This window comes from Paracoccidioides lutzii (genome assembly GCF_000150705.2).
Source record: "Paracoccidioides lutzii Pb01 unplaced genomic scaffold supercont2.34, whole genome shotgun sequence".
Lineage (NCBI taxonomy): Eukaryota > Fungi > Ascomycota > Eurotiomycetes > Onygenales > Ajellomycetaceae > Paracoccidioides > Paracoccidioides lutzii.
The window spans coordinates 189,349-205,707 of record NW_015440980.1 but is presented as its reverse complement, the minus strand read 5'-3'; the positions used below and the strand labels follow the sequence as shown (position 1 = coordinate 205,707).

Sequence of the window (16,359 nt, the reverse complement as noted above, 5' to 3'; positions counted from 1 at the left end):
CTGGTAATCAATTCTGAAGTTGAATCAATAGAGAATATTCATTCAATGTAGCTGTTTTTCATTTAGTCTATGTGTAGTCATGAAGTATTCTAGATTCTTATGATCTATGAGGATCTTGAATTTCTTTACACTTCATAGCTTAGTATTTCATTTCTTTAAACATTCAATTATTGCTAATAACTTCTTATCATGAATCTCATAGTTGCATTCTGCAGGTGAATACTTATGAGAGAAGAAGACACATGAGTGTAGAATGCTCTGCTCATCATATTGTAGTAATACTTCTCCTGAGACATAATCTGAGAAGTCTGTTTTCAATATAGTCTCATGATCAGGATCAAATTGAAGCAGAATCAGAGCAGAGATAAACATTAATTTTAAATATTTAAAAGCTTCTTCAGCCTTGCTCATTCACAAAAAAGAAACATTTTTGCATGTAAGAATTGTCAGTGAGATCATGATCTTTAAGAAATCCCTGATAAATCATTTATAGAAATTGACAAAGTCTAAAAATCCTCATACACTATTAAGAGTAGTAGGTGTTACTCATTTCAAAACAGCTTTAATCTTCTCTGAATCTATTCATATATCCTTGCCTGCTTCAATGATAAATTCAAGATATTTTATGCTGTTTATCTTGAACTCACTTTTTCTGATGTCTGCCTGCAGACCTACTTCCTGTAGACACATAAGCACCTTTTGTACATGCTCACAATGCTCTTGTAAGCTTCTTGAGAAAAATATCAAGATGTCATCTAAATAGACTGAGCAGAAGTTGTCCAGATATCCATGTAATGCCCAGTTGATATATTTTTGAAATGTGCTCAGAGTATTGGCCAAACTAAAGGGTGTAATCAACCACTCAAATAGTCTGTATTTGATTCTAAAGGCTATCATCCACTCATCATCTTCTGTAATTCAAATCTTGTGAAAAGCTGCAATAATGTCCAGCTTAGTGAATCATTTAGCTCATTCAATTCACTGTAGAATCTCACTGATTAATGATAGAGAATATCAGTCCTTTCAGATAATTTTGTTAAAAGCTTGATAGTTCACATAGAATCTTAGTCTACTCTCAGACTTCTTTGCAAATAGTACAAGGGTGGTCATGGGAGAGTTGCTCACTTTAATAAAACCCTTATCTAGATAATCTGTAAGAGTCTTTCACAAAGCCAGTAGTTTCTCTTGAGATATATTATATAGTGGGCCTCAAAGGGGTTGTTCCACACTATTATCAGCCTTTTTAATTAGTTTAATTCCATGATCTCTACCTGGGTCATGAAGTGGGGGTAGAGTGTCAGTGACTTCTTTATCAAATACATTTAAAAACTAATGATAATGTTCAGGCAACTTTTCTCTAGAGTCAATCTTTGATTTCACTTTTAGAGTCTTTTGAATGTCAGTCAAATTAATAGTGAAGATCTTGATGTTTTACTTCTCTCAAGTACTTGCAAGTCTAGAGAAGCTTATGACAGAGATGAGAATCATATCAGCTTTTGCATTTGAACTAGACTTTACCTCTATGCCACTCTTTTCAAATCTCATAATTCTTTGATAATGGATTACAGTCATCTTTTGCTGGGCCAGCCAGGGTCACCTAGATATATATCATGACTATGTAACCCATTCACTATGTAGAAAAAAGCTCATTCAGTTACATGACCACCTATATCAATTCAAATGCCAGTCATCATGCTTGTGGAGAGTCCCATGGAGTCTTCAAAGCTGATCATTTTAACAGAAGGAATTTCAATGCACAGGAGCTTATGCTTGTTAATGTAGGATTAAGAAATAAGATTATAGATATTACATTCACTGTTTATCATTGCTCTAGTTGAAAAGGCATTATCTACTAAAGCATTAATAGTGAAGGGTTTGAATATCATCTTAGATTTAAATCTTTTCTATTACTTTTTCATAAGTTCTTTATTTCACTCCTTTTAGTGTTTTTAGATTAGAGCTACTCTTTTCTCAAATCCTCATTCATATTCACATTGTTGTTATCCAGTATCAGCTTGGGGATCACTTTAACTATTATGAGAGTGACAGGGTGTCTAAGAGGTTTGAATAAGCAGCTCTTAATCATATGACCTCCAGCTTCACATCTCAGGCACAGGCCTTGCTCTCTTCATTGATTAATCTCTATCTGATTTATCAATTTGATGTGATGAGTGCTTGAGGTCATAGCACCAGGAGAGAGATTCATCAGATTATCAGTAGAAGCTTGAGACTGGTTTTATCAATCAAGAACAGCATGACAAAGTGAAGAGTGTGGACTAGATGTTATATGATCTAAAGAAGATCTGCTATTGTGACATTTAGATCACTGTCTTAAAGTCTTAAGCTCAGAGAATTGATGATCAACTAATCTAAGCTTCTTGCAGTAATTCTTGTAGAGAGATAATTCTTTTACATCCACCATACATTCTCTCAGCTCCATGCTTAGAGTGGATTTCAAATATCTCTTTTTAATGTGATTATCTCATCTGTGATCATCAGCTTCCAGCAGTAGCTGATTAAATTCAGGCAGAAAGTCAAAGAGAGCTCTTCTACTCTGTCATAAATTGTTGAGCTTTTGCATAGCCTTATTCTGTCATGCAGAATCACTAAAGAGCATATGTGTCTGCTTCAGTAAGCTCTCTACTGTGAAGTTGCTCTTGTTCTTATTATTCTCAACTCAGAGATAAACTCAAGCTACTGCTATTTCTTTCAGTCTCAAGTACATATATCAAGCATATTTCTCATTATTATCTAAAGCTTTTCCATTGATTTTAAGTTTTGATTGAAGCTTTAACTCTCACTGAGAGTAGTGCTTCAGATTAGAATTATCATACTTCTCACAGTCTAGTAGCTTAGTCTTTGATCTTCTGACTGCAATGAGTGGTTGCAGGTTCAATTGAGAGAAAATTGATGTTGAAGTGTTTAAAGCTTGTCATAGATTAGCTATTTCAGCTTGCTGAGCTGCTATTAAATTTTTATTCTCATACTGAACCTGTTCCTGCTGTTGAAGAAAGATCATTCATTGTTGTTCAAAGCTGCTGAGAGTATCTCTGCTCATTACTTCATGTTGATTCATTTGTGTATTTATTGTATAAGTCTGCCACTTTATCTCATTTAGCTAGATGTTTTCAATGTTGCTCATTCATTTGTTAGCATGATTGCTAACCCAGTCTATTCATATATCAGTACTATCACTGAACTTTGTGATGCAAGATTTAAGACTCTCAATAGCCTGTCATATGTCAGCACATTTGCTGAGCTTTGTGATACAGAATTAAGACTCCTAGTGATCTATCAATAAAAGAAGTGAAGTAATTTGTAATGTAGAGAATTAAGCTCTAAGAACTAGAGACTAGTCCTCCTATATAACAAGGATGAATTGCTTGGGAAAGGAAAGAAAAGAATGAGATGAGAATATGAGCTTAAGCAAGCTTGTGTAGCATGATCACATGCACACATGCAAACAATAGCTAGGCTGAGTCAGCCAGCTAGAGTGAATCTAGAAGTTCAGCCTCTTATACTAATAGCTTCAAGAATTAAAACTTACTCACAATTAAAGAGAGATTAATTTAATATAGATTTTACCTTTTCTTTATTTAGTAAGCACTTTGATGTTCATATATACTTCTAAAATAATGTCATGCTTATTCATGTTTCATACATTTTCAGTAACTATTTTATGAGTTTATTGTATTTCAAAAAAACAATTATAGAACTGCTAAAGTATTTCTTGTTGAGTACTCTTTATTTCTTGAAATTAATTCTTCAGTCAATCATGAATTTTATTATAGAATTTAATTTTAGAAACTTTTTTATTCAATTTTTACTTAGTTGAGTGAGATCTCAATTCATTTTTAGAATTTGAGTTGCCATTTCTCATACACATGTGTGAGAGGGTGGAAATCCTTGCAAATCTTGCTCTTTTATCAATCAAACTAGAAAGATCTCTTGCTCTGAAGTCAACTTTTGTCAATGTTGATGAGCAATTGTTTGTTAAATGAAATCATTTTTTCTACTTTTCAATGTACTTCATGGGATGTTACATGCTTTAGCAGCAGCTCATTCTTTGAAAAACACCATTTTTTATATTCTCTATAGCAGCAGCTATAGCAGCTTCGTTATTAGGCTTCATTTTAATAATGTGGTTGAGAAAACGCGTGGTAAAGGTGGCGAGTTAGGTTTGAATAGGGTGGTGGAAAAAGGGTCTGGTCGAAATATAGACCGGCTAGCTTATCTAATCGAAGGACTGCCCACACCTAGTTTTACTAATAGCCATTCCTTAACTAATTTAAACTAACAAAAATAGTCTAGGACTTAGTCAGGTTCTGCTCTGCCTGTATTTCGAAGTAGTTCTTTTAATTTGTAAATTACATCTAAATGCAAAAAGTCTGGATACTTGCAAAGGCGTTTTGCAACAACGGGCTAAGTATCAAAACGAAAACAGAGAGCGAAAACACGATGCTTAGAAAAATATGTCTAGACATATATTCCCGAAAGAGAAAGCAGCCATAAGAGAAATTTGTAGACAACAATTGAACCTGGCAATGATCCACACAATCGTCAATTGCCAGCTGGTTAACCTAGCTATTAATAAATTCGAAAATATGTAGCCCCCTTGAACACCTGAACGCCTCGCTCCTCCGCTGTATGTTCCCTAATAAATGATCATAACTCCCTTGGTATGGTATGGTATTGTGGATGATTCAAGCAGGTAGGTAATAGATCTTCCGAAATTTGATCTTGCGCCAAATCTTCCAAACGAAATAGCAGCGCTGGATACGAAAACTGAAACTTCCCTGGGGCAGGAAACCCCCACAGACACACTATCAAATACAGATAGAATCAAATCAAATTACAATCACGTCGTGAATAATATCTCATGCGTCATAATAAAATGAACTTGGTGCAGGGGAGTTGGAGTTACTTTGACTGGAAAGCGCATATCCGCCATTACTCAAGCTAGTCTGCGCAGCAAACTCTGAATGTCGATTCCTCAAATATTGGCTGGATTGGATGTGTGGGCGTTTTGCCGTACGTGGAGGTGGTTCATCTTCATCATCGCTTATAGTCAAATCGATGACCTGACTAGCTGGTCGTTTATTATTATTTGGGGTAGGTCGAGAGGCGGATGGGACGGATGACACAGCTCGGTATTGCACAGATGGGGTACTTTGTAGAGTTGATGGTGCGGTGGTCGGTTCCTGTTTTAGAGTCACCGGGTGTGAATCTTGGATCTCGATGAGATCATCATCACCATCGTCGCTAGAGGGAGACGGGTTCCCTCCCAAGGTCGAATTTTCGTTTTCCTTTTGCATGAACCATTTCCCGTCTGGCTCGAGCGTCACTTGATCAACACCAGTTGGTGTTGATCTCAGGATATCATCCACGTATCTAATCGGTTTAGCGTCAGCGATAAATGAAAAGTTGTTGCATATTACTATAGGCTTACTGATCAATTTGTAGCGATTCAAAGCTCGTGGCCTTGTTGCAGACGGGACATGTCCACGTGGGGGCTTGTTCTTGCAATTGTAGGAATGATGTCGCATCGAAGCACTGATTATGGGCACAGATCATCGACCGGCACGGAACAGCTATTCGAAGTGTTGACAATGGACATTTTAATGACATCACAGCAGAAGTAGCGACAATGTCGGCATCTTCAGCTCTGTTTTTCACTGGCGGTATTGTCAGACATTGTCTACATATAGGTTGAAGTCCGTAGTTCAAGATTTAACTTACTTTCACGTATGACCTGCTCCGAAGATATTATTTTGCGGTTTTGCAGTTGTTTCACCAACTCCTCTACCGAATGTTTTCGAACGAGGTTTATAACCACAAAGTGTCTCTATGCACAAAAAATTAGTACAATGAGCAACAGATATCTAGGGTCGTATAATAGCCAAACCGAGCTAGTTAAATGGCTCTGGCTAACCTTCTGCGTAAGTGCGTATGTCATAACAACATGGTTAATATAACCGGGTTTCTTTCGGATGAAATTGGTGATGTCTGCAGGTCGCGTGGAGCCTGGCTTGTTTTTCAATCCGCGAAGATTTGCTTTAACGTCATCAAGGTTCGCTTTCAGCTCGACTTGATGAGGGAATGCAATGTCGCATTTAGTGTATTGAGTCAGTCCGCTATCGACTGCGCAATATACCATAATACGTAAGGATGGATCATTCTGTAGCCGGGCTACAATTGGAGGCGAGAGAACTACTTTTAAATTCACGCTATCCCGGGTATCCTGCCTAACTGCAGCGTATTTAGTGGTTTTCATATTTCTTCAGGAGTTCCGAAACATGTTGGTATGCTCACTCTTGCATTCCACCACAGGGGTTAGAGGATCTATTATCGAATAGAAGGGGCTATCCTTAAAGCTGAGTCGACCTAGAAACGGAGTAAGCATGATAGCAATTTAAGTATACAGAGAATGAAACCATACCGGTCGAGAAAGAATGGCTTGGAGTCATTGAAACAGAGAGGGACGCTGCTGTTTGCTGTGCATACGGGGATTGTGCAGGTTGATGTTGTTGATACGTTGGAGAGGATTGTGTTGGAGTTAGCGGTATCTGCAGATGGGCCGTAGCATAAACAAATCTCTTCAGCTGATTATATCTGTCTGTTTGTCCTGCTCGAAAGAGTCGTTCAAGCCCTGTGGAATAACACGACATCTAATATCAGTTCTGTTCGGCTCCTCTGGAAGATAGCGGAGACGACTAACGATCAATTATTCGGTCTTGTAAAACCACCTTAACGCCTGAAACGGGAAGATTTTCACTTCGCAAAATATCCTTCAGCTGGGCATTAAGTAGAGACTTGACAATAGCAATAACTCGTTGTAAATCGGCAGTATCCTGGCCCGTCGACGCCATTTTCCAAAAACGGTGGATTCAAGGCTGGCGACTATTGGGATCTGGAGGGTAGGGCGACAGGCTTGCTGGGAGCTTTAGCGAGAGGATACATTTGTGACTAGTATCAACAATGTGAACAGAAATGGGTATCTGAGAGTGAATATGACCTCCGCATTCCGCAGTTTGTCGTCTTTCTCAACGCCGTCTGCAGAGAGACGAAAAGCTCCAAAGTTGCAGTGACCTCACAATGCGGCTGCGGCTGCTGACATAAGCCCACTGTTAGGCTACACTCCACAACCCTCCGGGGCTTAGATTCAAAGGACTTTTTAACTGCAAATTAATCGCAATTGCTCTTCATCGCAAATAACTAACTTAACCGGGGTCTCCATTGGATTGGCCCCTTAGTCATCATTTGCGACATTTCTGCGCGACCAGGACGTCTCCTGACTCTCATTTCAGCATTCGAATCTTGAAATCTGAAATCTGACTCTATCCGGGGACTTTCGCAAAAATGGCTAAAGGTCTCCGATCCAGCGTTAAGCAGCACAATAAGGCTAAGCTACGTGCTGAAGTATTTGGACCAGTTGTTGACAGGAGGACTGAAAGACTTTCGGCAAAACTGGTAGCGCTGGCGTCCAAACCCAAGGAAGTGAATATGTATGATGCAGGTATGAGCAATGCAGTTGAGTTCGCGGTATTGTCTTTCTGAGGCTAAAATGTATGTTCTAGAAAAACTCGATATGAGCAGAGAGGCTCAAGATGACGAAAGAAAAGGTGCGCACGATCCCTTCATGTCTGACTATCGCATATTGCAATACAATGCAACCCCCTTCCACTTTTTCCGTCGTGTCTTTGGAGGAATTAGCTGCTGGTTAAATTTATTGTCCTTCTCTTCCCGAGTAGGGAAGCTGACATTTGTTTCTACAGAAATGGATATCGATGAACCCTCTGGCATGACGAAGCCATCCTCCGAACATACCCATAGAATCCAGAAAAAGGTCCGAAGGAAGACACGACCATCTATTACATTTGCTGCGCATCCATTGAAAAGAAAAAGATTATCCAAAAAGAAGTGAGGGATCATGTCATTAACTCCTGAGTTGTTATGTTGTTTCAAAATACCCGTTTTTCTCCCTGATATTTTCCGCTTGGTTTAGATTTGGCACATCGATTGGACATGCATTTGGGCGATTGCGGATTTTTGGTTGAGGTTTAGAAGTTAGAATAATGTCAAAATATTTTTGATGTGCTGGAGATGCTTGGGCCATTTAGGTCATTATAATAATTACCATTTGCTCAAAATGGCCATTCGAGGGACGAGTTTACGTCCAACTGATAAATAAACCAAGTATTTGTTAATCACCGAATTATCTTTGCTCGTAACTACCTAGATAAATTCCGTTCAATTAAATAAATATCATTTTTATCTAAATCTGTAATAATCAAGTGAACTGGCTCCCTTTCCATGACTAACTAATCATCAAATCGTTTTGTTAGTTAAACGCGATCTTGGTTTGGCTGGTGCTGATTTTAGGCCCAGCTGAACCTGAAGCTTTAACGACCTTGCAGAGTTCAAATCCTGTACTTTCTGCATCCCAGGTACAACGAAATGCAAACCAACAAGCAGGGCGATGGCGAGTCAGTGCTGTCTGAAGGAGCAAATTTCATCAGTCATTCCCAATTTCTTATATTTTGAGTAACTATACATTCGTTTCCTGGGATCATTATGGCGCCAAAATGGCCCCTGTTTCTCTCCAACTTGCTTTTCCCGCTGGCAATTCTTCTGTTTGCAAGCGGTTTCTTCCCGTATAAACCATTTATTCCGGGTCTAGCGACGTTCAGTGAAGAAAGTAATGGCATTCGATCGTCAGCACCGTTTGATAGGGTCGTATTTATGGTGGTCGATGCTCTAAGGAGGTAAATTGGCGCTGCATTTGCTGGGTGATTGACCTCTCATTGATATAACTTTACAAATAGTGACTTCGTATATTCAGAACGGTCAGGCTTTACATTTACTCAAGGGTCAGTAAAAGGATGTATATCAATTGAAATGTATTTATACACGACTTCCTGACTTTCTCTTAGGCTAATCCAGTCTGGAGCTGCATTGCCATTTACGGCCCATGCGGGTGCACCGACGGTCACAATGCCGCGGGTGAAGGCCATTACAACAGGTTCCGTACCTTCATTTTTAGACGTAATTCTTAATCTTGCAGAATCCGATACATCATCGACCCTCGTTTACCAGGATACCTGGCTTGCTCAGCTAAGAGCCCGACCGGGTGGACGTTTGGTTATGTATGGGGACGATACATGGCTGAAACTTTTCCCTGGGTTTTTTGACAGACACGATGGCACAACAAGCTTTTTTGTCTCAGTAAGTGAAATTTTTGCCTTCTATAAACCCAGAATTAAAATTTGTTTAGGATTTTGTCGAGGTGGACAGTAATGTCACTCGTCACGTTCCAGAGGAGCTCAAGATGGACGACTGGTCCGCGATGATTATGCATTACCTTGGCCTGGACCACATAGGGCATAAGTCAGGTCCGAACAGGTTAGATATTGATCATTTGGCTTTTGTCACGTTCGATTCTAATATAGACCTAGCTCCCATATGATCCCCAAACAGAAGGAAATGGACTCGGTGGTCAGGGATATATATAACGCCATCGAGAACGAGGACCATCTGTCATCTACCCTCCTCGTATTATGCGGTGATCATGGCATGAATGATGCTGGAAACCATGGTGGCGCATCTCCAGGGGAAACCTCCCCTGCTCTCGTGTTTATCAGTCCAAAGATCCGACGGATACAGAAACAAGGAATCTCACTGCAGCCACCGCTAGCCGATTTCCAGTACTACCAGTTAATCGAACAATCTGATATTGCTCCTACTCTAGCGGGATTGCTTGGGTTTCCCATTCCCCTGAACAGTTTGGGAGTTTTTATACCTCAATTTTTACCCATGTGGAAAAATAGTGAGTGAAAATGGTTCAATAACAATCCCTCGATAAAGATATACTGAACTTGAACTAGATTCAGAACGACTTGATGTTCTTTTGGAGAATGCTAGGCAAATAGGTAATGTTGTTAGCACTACATTCCCAGCCTATAAATTCAGCAACTGCTCCTATACGTCAGATATATGTACACCGACATCAGATACAGAAATTGCTTCTCTTGAATGCGATTGGCAAAATGCCTTGCGATTGGTTCACGCAGCTCGTAATGACACTAGGCATTCGAAGCCAGCTGAGGATGCCCTGCTTGCATTCTCCCGAGCGGCTCAGGATGTCATGAGCGGTGCTGCAAGTAATTATAATCTGGGAAGGCTTTATATTGGCATTTCCTTGGCCTCCCTGGTAGTTGCACTATGTGTTAATTCCTCCCTTCTCGTGATTAACGGGGCTGAGATGTTTAGTGTCTTCATTGCTGTGGCCTACGGCGTCATGATGTTCGCAAGCAGCTATGTAGAAGAGGAGCAACAATTTTGGTATTGGGTTCTCAGCGGGTGGACTTTCTATCTGTACGCCAAGCCTCACATCCAAAATGGAGACAAGAATAGCGAGAATATGGGTGCATCATCACAGGGACGCCAGATTGGGAGTGCTCTTATGTTCGCGGTCTTTTCAAGAGTTATGCGACGATGGAATCAAACAGGCCAAAAATTCACCGCTGAACCCGACATAGCGAGGACATTCTTGCCAAAGCATACGAGTATCCTCTGGATACTGATTCTTCTAACGTACACCGATATCTGCCAGAGAATGGTGCGCCGTACATCGTCGACCGAAGCCGTCTCATTTCCACGCCTTTTCTTCCCCGTCTTAACCAGCTTTGCATTCCTCTTCAAACTGGCCTTCACTTCAGCTGACTCTCCAGAAATACTTCAAGGTACAGTGCTTTTCGGTCCTCTAGTTGAGAGCATCGTTGGGGTGTCCTTAGTCGTCCAAGCCCGGACCGTGTTTGCCGGCATGGCTGTAGTATTAAGTTGCATGATTTATCGCGAGATCAAGCGGCAATGGGCTCTCAAAGCCTTCCTCTCCAAAACCCGGAACCCGTCCAATCCACGTCTTCTCAAACGCAACACCGCTCGTTCCACGGCGAGATTCCCAGTAGACTTCCACAACACAGTAAGCCTTTTCCTCGTCACCCAATCTCGACCAACCAACATCCCGTTATTCCTTGTCTTTCGGCTTCAACAGTTGGCCCTATCGTCCATGAAACTATCAGACAACGAAATAAGCATTACCTCACTGATCCTACAATACGCGTCATTTTTCGCGTTGGGAGGCTCCAACTCAATTGCGTCCATCGATCTCTCTAACGCCTACAACGGGATTAGCAATTACAATGTCTTCCTCGTCGGCATCTTGACGTTTGTAAGCAATTGGGCCGGTCCGATTTGGTGGGTTTTCGCAACTCATTCCCTATTTGTTAGTGGAGGACGTCCTTCAATACGTCGTCGCGGTCATCTGAGATTGTTGACCTTTTTCATTACGACGAGCCTGCTGGCTGTGATGGTGTCCTGTACTGTGCTGCGGACTCATCTTTTCATATGGACGGTTTTCTCTCCCAAGTTTTTGTACATTATGACGTGGAGTTTGGTACAGCATCTGGTTGTCAATTTGCTACTTGGAGAGGTAATATTGGTGTCAATTTGTTAGATAAGATTTAGATCATATGTATATCACAGGACTGCAGAAGGTAGAGGGCTTGAACATTGAATATCTACACGTATACACAGTAGGAACAAGAAGAGTAAAACGCCACTCCAACGCCGTTCTTGTCTCATTCAGAAACCCGTTCTCCGAAGAGACATATCTGAAACGAGAAAAGGAAAAAAGAAGCCATGATAAGTAGACTTAATCAGCCTACAAATCGCCAAAAATATCATCAATCGCATCCCCTTTCCTCTTTTTCCTCTTCGTCTTCGGTTTCTTCCTCTTCTGCCGCACTGCTTCTTCCTCGTGCTCACCCAACCGCACCGATGAAACCTCACAATTAGATCCCTCTTTCAAACCCTCTCCTTCCCTTCCATCAATAGCAGCCACCGGAATAATAGGACTCTTCCCTTTCCCCCTCCCTTTCTTACTATCAGACCCTGCTTTCTCTACAGAGTCTGTCGTACAAGGGACATAAACCGTTCTCTTCACCACCTCGCCAAAATCGACGCTGGCATGCTTATCGCGAGTGGCGGATACGGGATTAGTAGTTGTAGCGGGTGCGTTACTGGCTCCGGCCTCCAGGGCATGGTTGGCCGCTGGTGATTGATTCTCGCCTGCCTGCGCAACGGCCTGGGCAGCCTGTGCCAGAGTTGCGAGGAGCACGATACCCATAGAGGTAAATTGGGTGTCTGCAACGACAGTGGAAAAGGCGCTGAAGGGAGAGTTAGTATTTCTTCCTTTTTCCTGTGAAGGGGGAAGCTAAAGCTGGAAATCGGGTTCCGCAATTTTCCAAAGACATACGATAAAAGACATAAAAGCACAACGCACTGAATAACTGGACAATTGAAACCCTAAATTAAATGAGAAAAAAGAACATATGCATAAAAACAACAAAAGAAACCAAAAGCCTCTAAAAGAAGAAAAAAAAAAAAAAAAAAAAAACCTTACACATAACACCTCGGCACAATCCAAAAATGCACATATCGCATCCTCTCCAGCACTTTGGCTCGAAATCCATCATCATCATCATACTCATCGCCATACCGCTCATACCTCCTCACCAGCGCTACCAGCTCCGCCATCGACCGCTTCAGCATAGCGAGCCATTTCCACCACTTCGCGGCCCCGTGCTGGTTCTTGTTCCGGTGGTAGAGAAGGTGGAGGGATGTGTGGGTTGCAATGAGAGTACGGGAGGGCGACATAGATTGTTTTTTTCGTTTTGGGGGGGAGGAGGTTGAACGGGAGGGGGGAGGGTTCATTTTCATTTTGAAGTTCAATGTGGGTTTGGATGGAGAGAATGAGATTAGGCTTTTCTGCTCTCTTTCTCTTTTACTTTTTTGAGTGGAGGAGTGAATTTGCTTTACCATTTTAATGGACTGGGTTGGATTGTGGGATGTTATTATGGTATATTGCTCTCAATTTGAGTGGAAGGTTAGATGAGAATTATATTATACCCCAGATATATCGAGCCAAGTTCGAGGTCCAGCCATAAGCTTTTTGGCGCAAATCTTGTGTTTGAGTTTACAACGAGCCCACTGCAATTGATTGGCCCGGCAAACGCGAGCGGAACTGACATCAACAGAGGGGATTTGCCCCTGAAACCCCTCTTTGTCCTCATTTAAGACAAGTAAATATCCATGGCAGACAAAGAAGTGAGTACCTACATATACCTACATACAACTTGAGCCTAGAAAGAGTGTCAATAGTCAAATTGAATCAAGTAACATATAAGTAAAACTGATTCTTTCTTTCTTTTTGGACTATCCCCACACAATAGTTGATTAACTTAAAACACTCCATCCATCCAGCCACACAGTTATAAACATGCAATGAAGAGTTCAAAAAACAAAAAACGAAAACTAGCATTGCTCAATTAAACTTTGCTAAACTGACCTGAACATCTGATAAAAATTATGTCACAGTGTACTTACCTTGATGTCAAATCCCATTTCCATTTCCGTTTCATTTTTTTTTTTTATATATATTTATTTTCCTCCATTTTCCATTACCATTTCCATCCCCAACCAGTTCCAAACACCAGAGAAGGGAAAAGAAGAAAAATCAAAAAAAGAAAAAAAAAGAAAAAAAAACCATACTAGTACAGGCAAAAACATACACCCAGAGGGAATCTACAAAGACCCAACAACCAGCCAAACCGCGCGAGCCAAACACCATGTGTGTGCATATTGATAACTGAATTGCCACCCAAGCCGATTGTATTTGTAAGTAAAAGCAGGCAGAGTTGATAAAAAATGGAATGCCTTTTTTTTGCCCAAGGGTTCTTATTTTCGATGTGATGGGATATTTATTGGCTTTTGCCTCTGGATGTGGATGTGGCTGTGGCTGTGGCTGCGGCGGTTTTCGGATTTTCCGTTTGTTTCTCCATCCATATTTGTTGTTGTTATGGGGAGGAGCGTAAGCATTGACAAAAAACAAAAAGGAAAGAAAGAAGATTAAAAGGATTAAGAGGGGGGGGGGGGGGAAGAATTGATAATTCACAAGGGGAGGGTGAGGAGATATTAGGAGGTGGATAAAAAAGAGAAGAGGAAAAAGAAAAAGAAGTCACAGAAGCAGATTGAAAAACAAGAAAGTAAGGCAGGGTATCAGACGAAAACGACATATCAAACCAATCATTCTTTTCTTTATCCGGAGGTTGGACCAACACTATTCCTATTCACGTTGCCACAGCCAATGGTACCAACGTTGGCATTGCCGGCATTCTCATAGCAAGGCGACATCGTAATAGGTAACATATCACCATGTCCATGTCCGTGGAGACGACGGGGAGTATAAACTGGACGGGGATAGTAGAATTCACGCTCAGCGGCGATGGTGCCGCGGTCAAACTGGCTGCGGCGACGACGCTGTTCATCACGATACTGCTGTCCAACGCGAGGGGCAAAGAGGCCTAGGACATGTAAGTGGCTTTACTTAATGGGAGTGGGTATTTTTCTTCTCCTTTTTTTTCTCGTTTATTTTTTTCTTTTTTCTTTCTTGTTTTCCCTCTTGGTAAGGATGGGGTGAGGGAGGGAGACGAGAATCAAAAACGCACCAACATGTTCGGCATTTTCGACGCTACGACGCATCTTGGAAGGGTTGTCGGGACCAGGGAAACGGTCTTCGGTACCAGCCACAGGGCCAGTGCCGGTGTGGAAGATCTAGAGCAGGTTGAGAAAGGATTTGGTGATTAGGGAAGGGGAAAGGATGAGGGCATTCTGTGTGTACGTACCTTTGGACGGAAGGAAGGATGCTCAAGCATCACAGAGCTATTGCGGAACTTTTGGACGAGACAGTCCTTGCCCTGGATGGCTATGGAATATTTAGTAAACAAATCAGAATTTGCTTTTTAACAGAAAGAAATTACTTACTGGCATAGGATATCTCGGCAATTTTGTCGCTATTGAAGCAGTTCCTGTCGAGACTGTTAGCGAAACTATTCTGAATATGTTTGAATCAATCATACCAGCTATGGCCTGCACGGGCTTTGGCAAACTAGAAAACGAAGAGACTGTAAGTGCTTTGTACACATGGGGTTAGTTGGATGGAAGGCATAGAGCATACGTCGATGATGTCAATGGGCTAATCACAGAAGTTAGCGTGAATGCAAAACACAGTGACTGTATGTGTGTTGGATGGTATTCTTACATCTTCAAAGTTGATGAAGGCATAGCCAACACTATATGTGGTTGGTCAGAAGAAAAGAACAAATTATAAGGAGATGGTGTGCAACTGACTTGCAGTTGTTTGCGAAATCTGCATACAGGAGCTTGAGTCAGTGTCTGGAACGAAGCTTGGATGGAGAGACAACGGCGACTTACCGATACGCAAATACATGAAATCGTATTTCCCATGGCTGGTTTCGTCGACGATATCCTGGAGCATTGCCTAACAGGAGCGTTAGCAAGCAAGGCTTGAGTTGTAGAATAAAACAAGGCAGCGGGGCCTTGTATATGATATACCTGGTCAATCTTGTTGGGAATGTTGCGGAGCATAATCTAGCTCAAATTAGTAACAGTCAACGACGAATGCAAATCTGGAAAGGATGGATGGACTAACCGTAGTGCGAACATCAACACCGCAACGAATGCGTTCAATATCGACATAATTCTGATTGTTAGATCTCGGATCACCACCACCATGACCATGACGACCAATCTCATGACGAGAACGGATGCTATTAAAGCCATCACCAGTCTTTGTCATCCATCCCAAGGTGGATGCACGGTCATCAACGGGGACCATGGAGCGGCCGGTAGGACTAATCTCATGATAGGGACTAGGAGACGTAGAAGAGAAACGACGGCTGCTGTAGGGGCGTCTACGATAAGCCAAGTCAGAAGAGGGGTAAAGGTCCTTTGGCGACTCGAAGGAGCGCACCTGGCGCGGGGTGTGAGGAGGTGGCATGTCTGGTTTGTGATGCTTGAGTTCCAGGAAACAGTCCTGAGTAATTTTGTTAGCAAAACTAGGGTGTGGAAAAGGAAAAGAAAAAGGGAAGGAGAAAGTGTACATCAAGTGAATTCTTGTTAAGGGTGGACACGACATTATCAGCTGCGCGAGTATCGAAGAACTCAAGCAGATACTCTTCAACATTAACTTGGCGGCAGGGAAGGTTTTGGAACGCCTTGATATCGCCGAAGGTCTCTAGGAGATCTTTGAAGGAGTGAGACACAATACGCGCATCCATAGCCTGGTTGGAGCTGTCATAGGTGATAGTGGCATACACATGGCCCTCGAAGTTAGAGATAAGATAGGCATTGATGGGATCAAACTTTTGGGCATACTCCTGTGCGGTCATGGAGCTGACGCGCCATTCCGGGTGGAGACGGGAAACTTTGGTAGATGCC

General features: G+C 41.7%; 5 protein-coding genes across 5 annotated transcripts; 2 read left to right on the top strand and 3 right to left on the bottom strand.

The window, feature by feature from the left end:
* Window positions 1-4,877: 4,877 nt before the first annotated feature.
* Window positions 4,878-6,869, bottom strand: PAAG_08447 (MIZ zinc finger protein; the record flags this gene model as incomplete). Its single annotated transcript, XM_015846516.1, has 7 exons — window positions 4,878-5,391; window positions 5,450-5,675; window positions 5,740-5,845; window positions 5,933-6,249; window positions 6,313-6,384; window positions 6,440-6,649; window positions 6,719-6,869. The coding sequence occupies 7 exons, from the start codon at window positions 6,867-6,869 to the stop codon at window positions 4,878-4,880; spliced, it is 1,596 nt and encodes a 531-aa protein (XP_015701180.1).
* Window positions 6,870-7,359: 490 nt separating this feature from the next.
* On the top strand, window positions 7,360-7,924 carry PAAG_08446 (hypothetical protein; the record flags this gene model as incomplete). Its single annotated transcript, XM_002789622.2, has 3 exons — window positions 7,360-7,516; window positions 7,578-7,622; window positions 7,776-7,924. 3 exons carry the CDS (start codon window positions 7,360-7,362, stop codon window positions 7,922-7,924), a joined length of 351 nt encoding a protein of 116 aa, XP_002789668.2.
* Window positions 7,925-8,574: 650 nt separating this feature from the next.
* PAAG_08445 (GPI ethanolamine phosphate transferase) lies at window positions 8,575-11,526 on the top strand (the record flags this gene model as incomplete). The annotated part of the gene is made up of 7 exons (XM_015846515.1): window positions 8,575-8,765; window positions 8,826-8,870; window positions 8,934-9,225; window positions 9,275-9,402; window positions 9,456-9,826; window positions 9,885-11,230; window positions 11,290-11,526. The coding sequence occupies 7 exons, from the start codon at window positions 8,575-8,577 to the stop codon at window positions 11,524-11,526; spliced, it is 2,610 nt and encodes an 869-aa protein (XP_015701179.1).
* A 196-nt stretch (window positions 11,527-11,722) lies between these two features.
* Window positions 11,723-12,780, bottom strand: PAAG_12560 (hypothetical protein; the record flags this gene model as incomplete). Its single annotated transcript, XM_015848037.1, has 2 exons — window positions 11,723-12,227; window positions 12,464-12,780. The coding sequence occupies 2 exons, from the start codon at window positions 12,778-12,780 to the stop codon at window positions 11,723-11,725; spliced, it is 822 nt and encodes a 273-aa protein (XP_015702354.1).
* A 1,377-nt stretch (window positions 12,781-14,157) lies between these two features.
* PAAG_08443 (hypothetical protein) lies at window positions 14,158-16,310 on the bottom strand (the record flags this gene model as incomplete). The annotated part of the gene is made up of 11 exons (XM_015846514.1): window positions 14,158-14,423; window positions 14,568-14,673; window positions 14,745-14,824; window positions 14,884-14,927; window positions 14,979-15,007; window positions 15,161-15,191; window positions 15,250-15,268; window positions 15,334-15,400; window positions 15,475-15,510; window positions 15,572-15,955; window positions 16,023-16,310. The coding sequence occupies 11 exons, from the start codon at window positions 16,308-16,310 to the stop codon at window positions 14,158-14,160; spliced, it is 1,350 nt and encodes a 449-aa protein (XP_015701178.1).
* Between the last annotated feature and the right edge of the window lie 49 nt (window positions 16,311-16,359).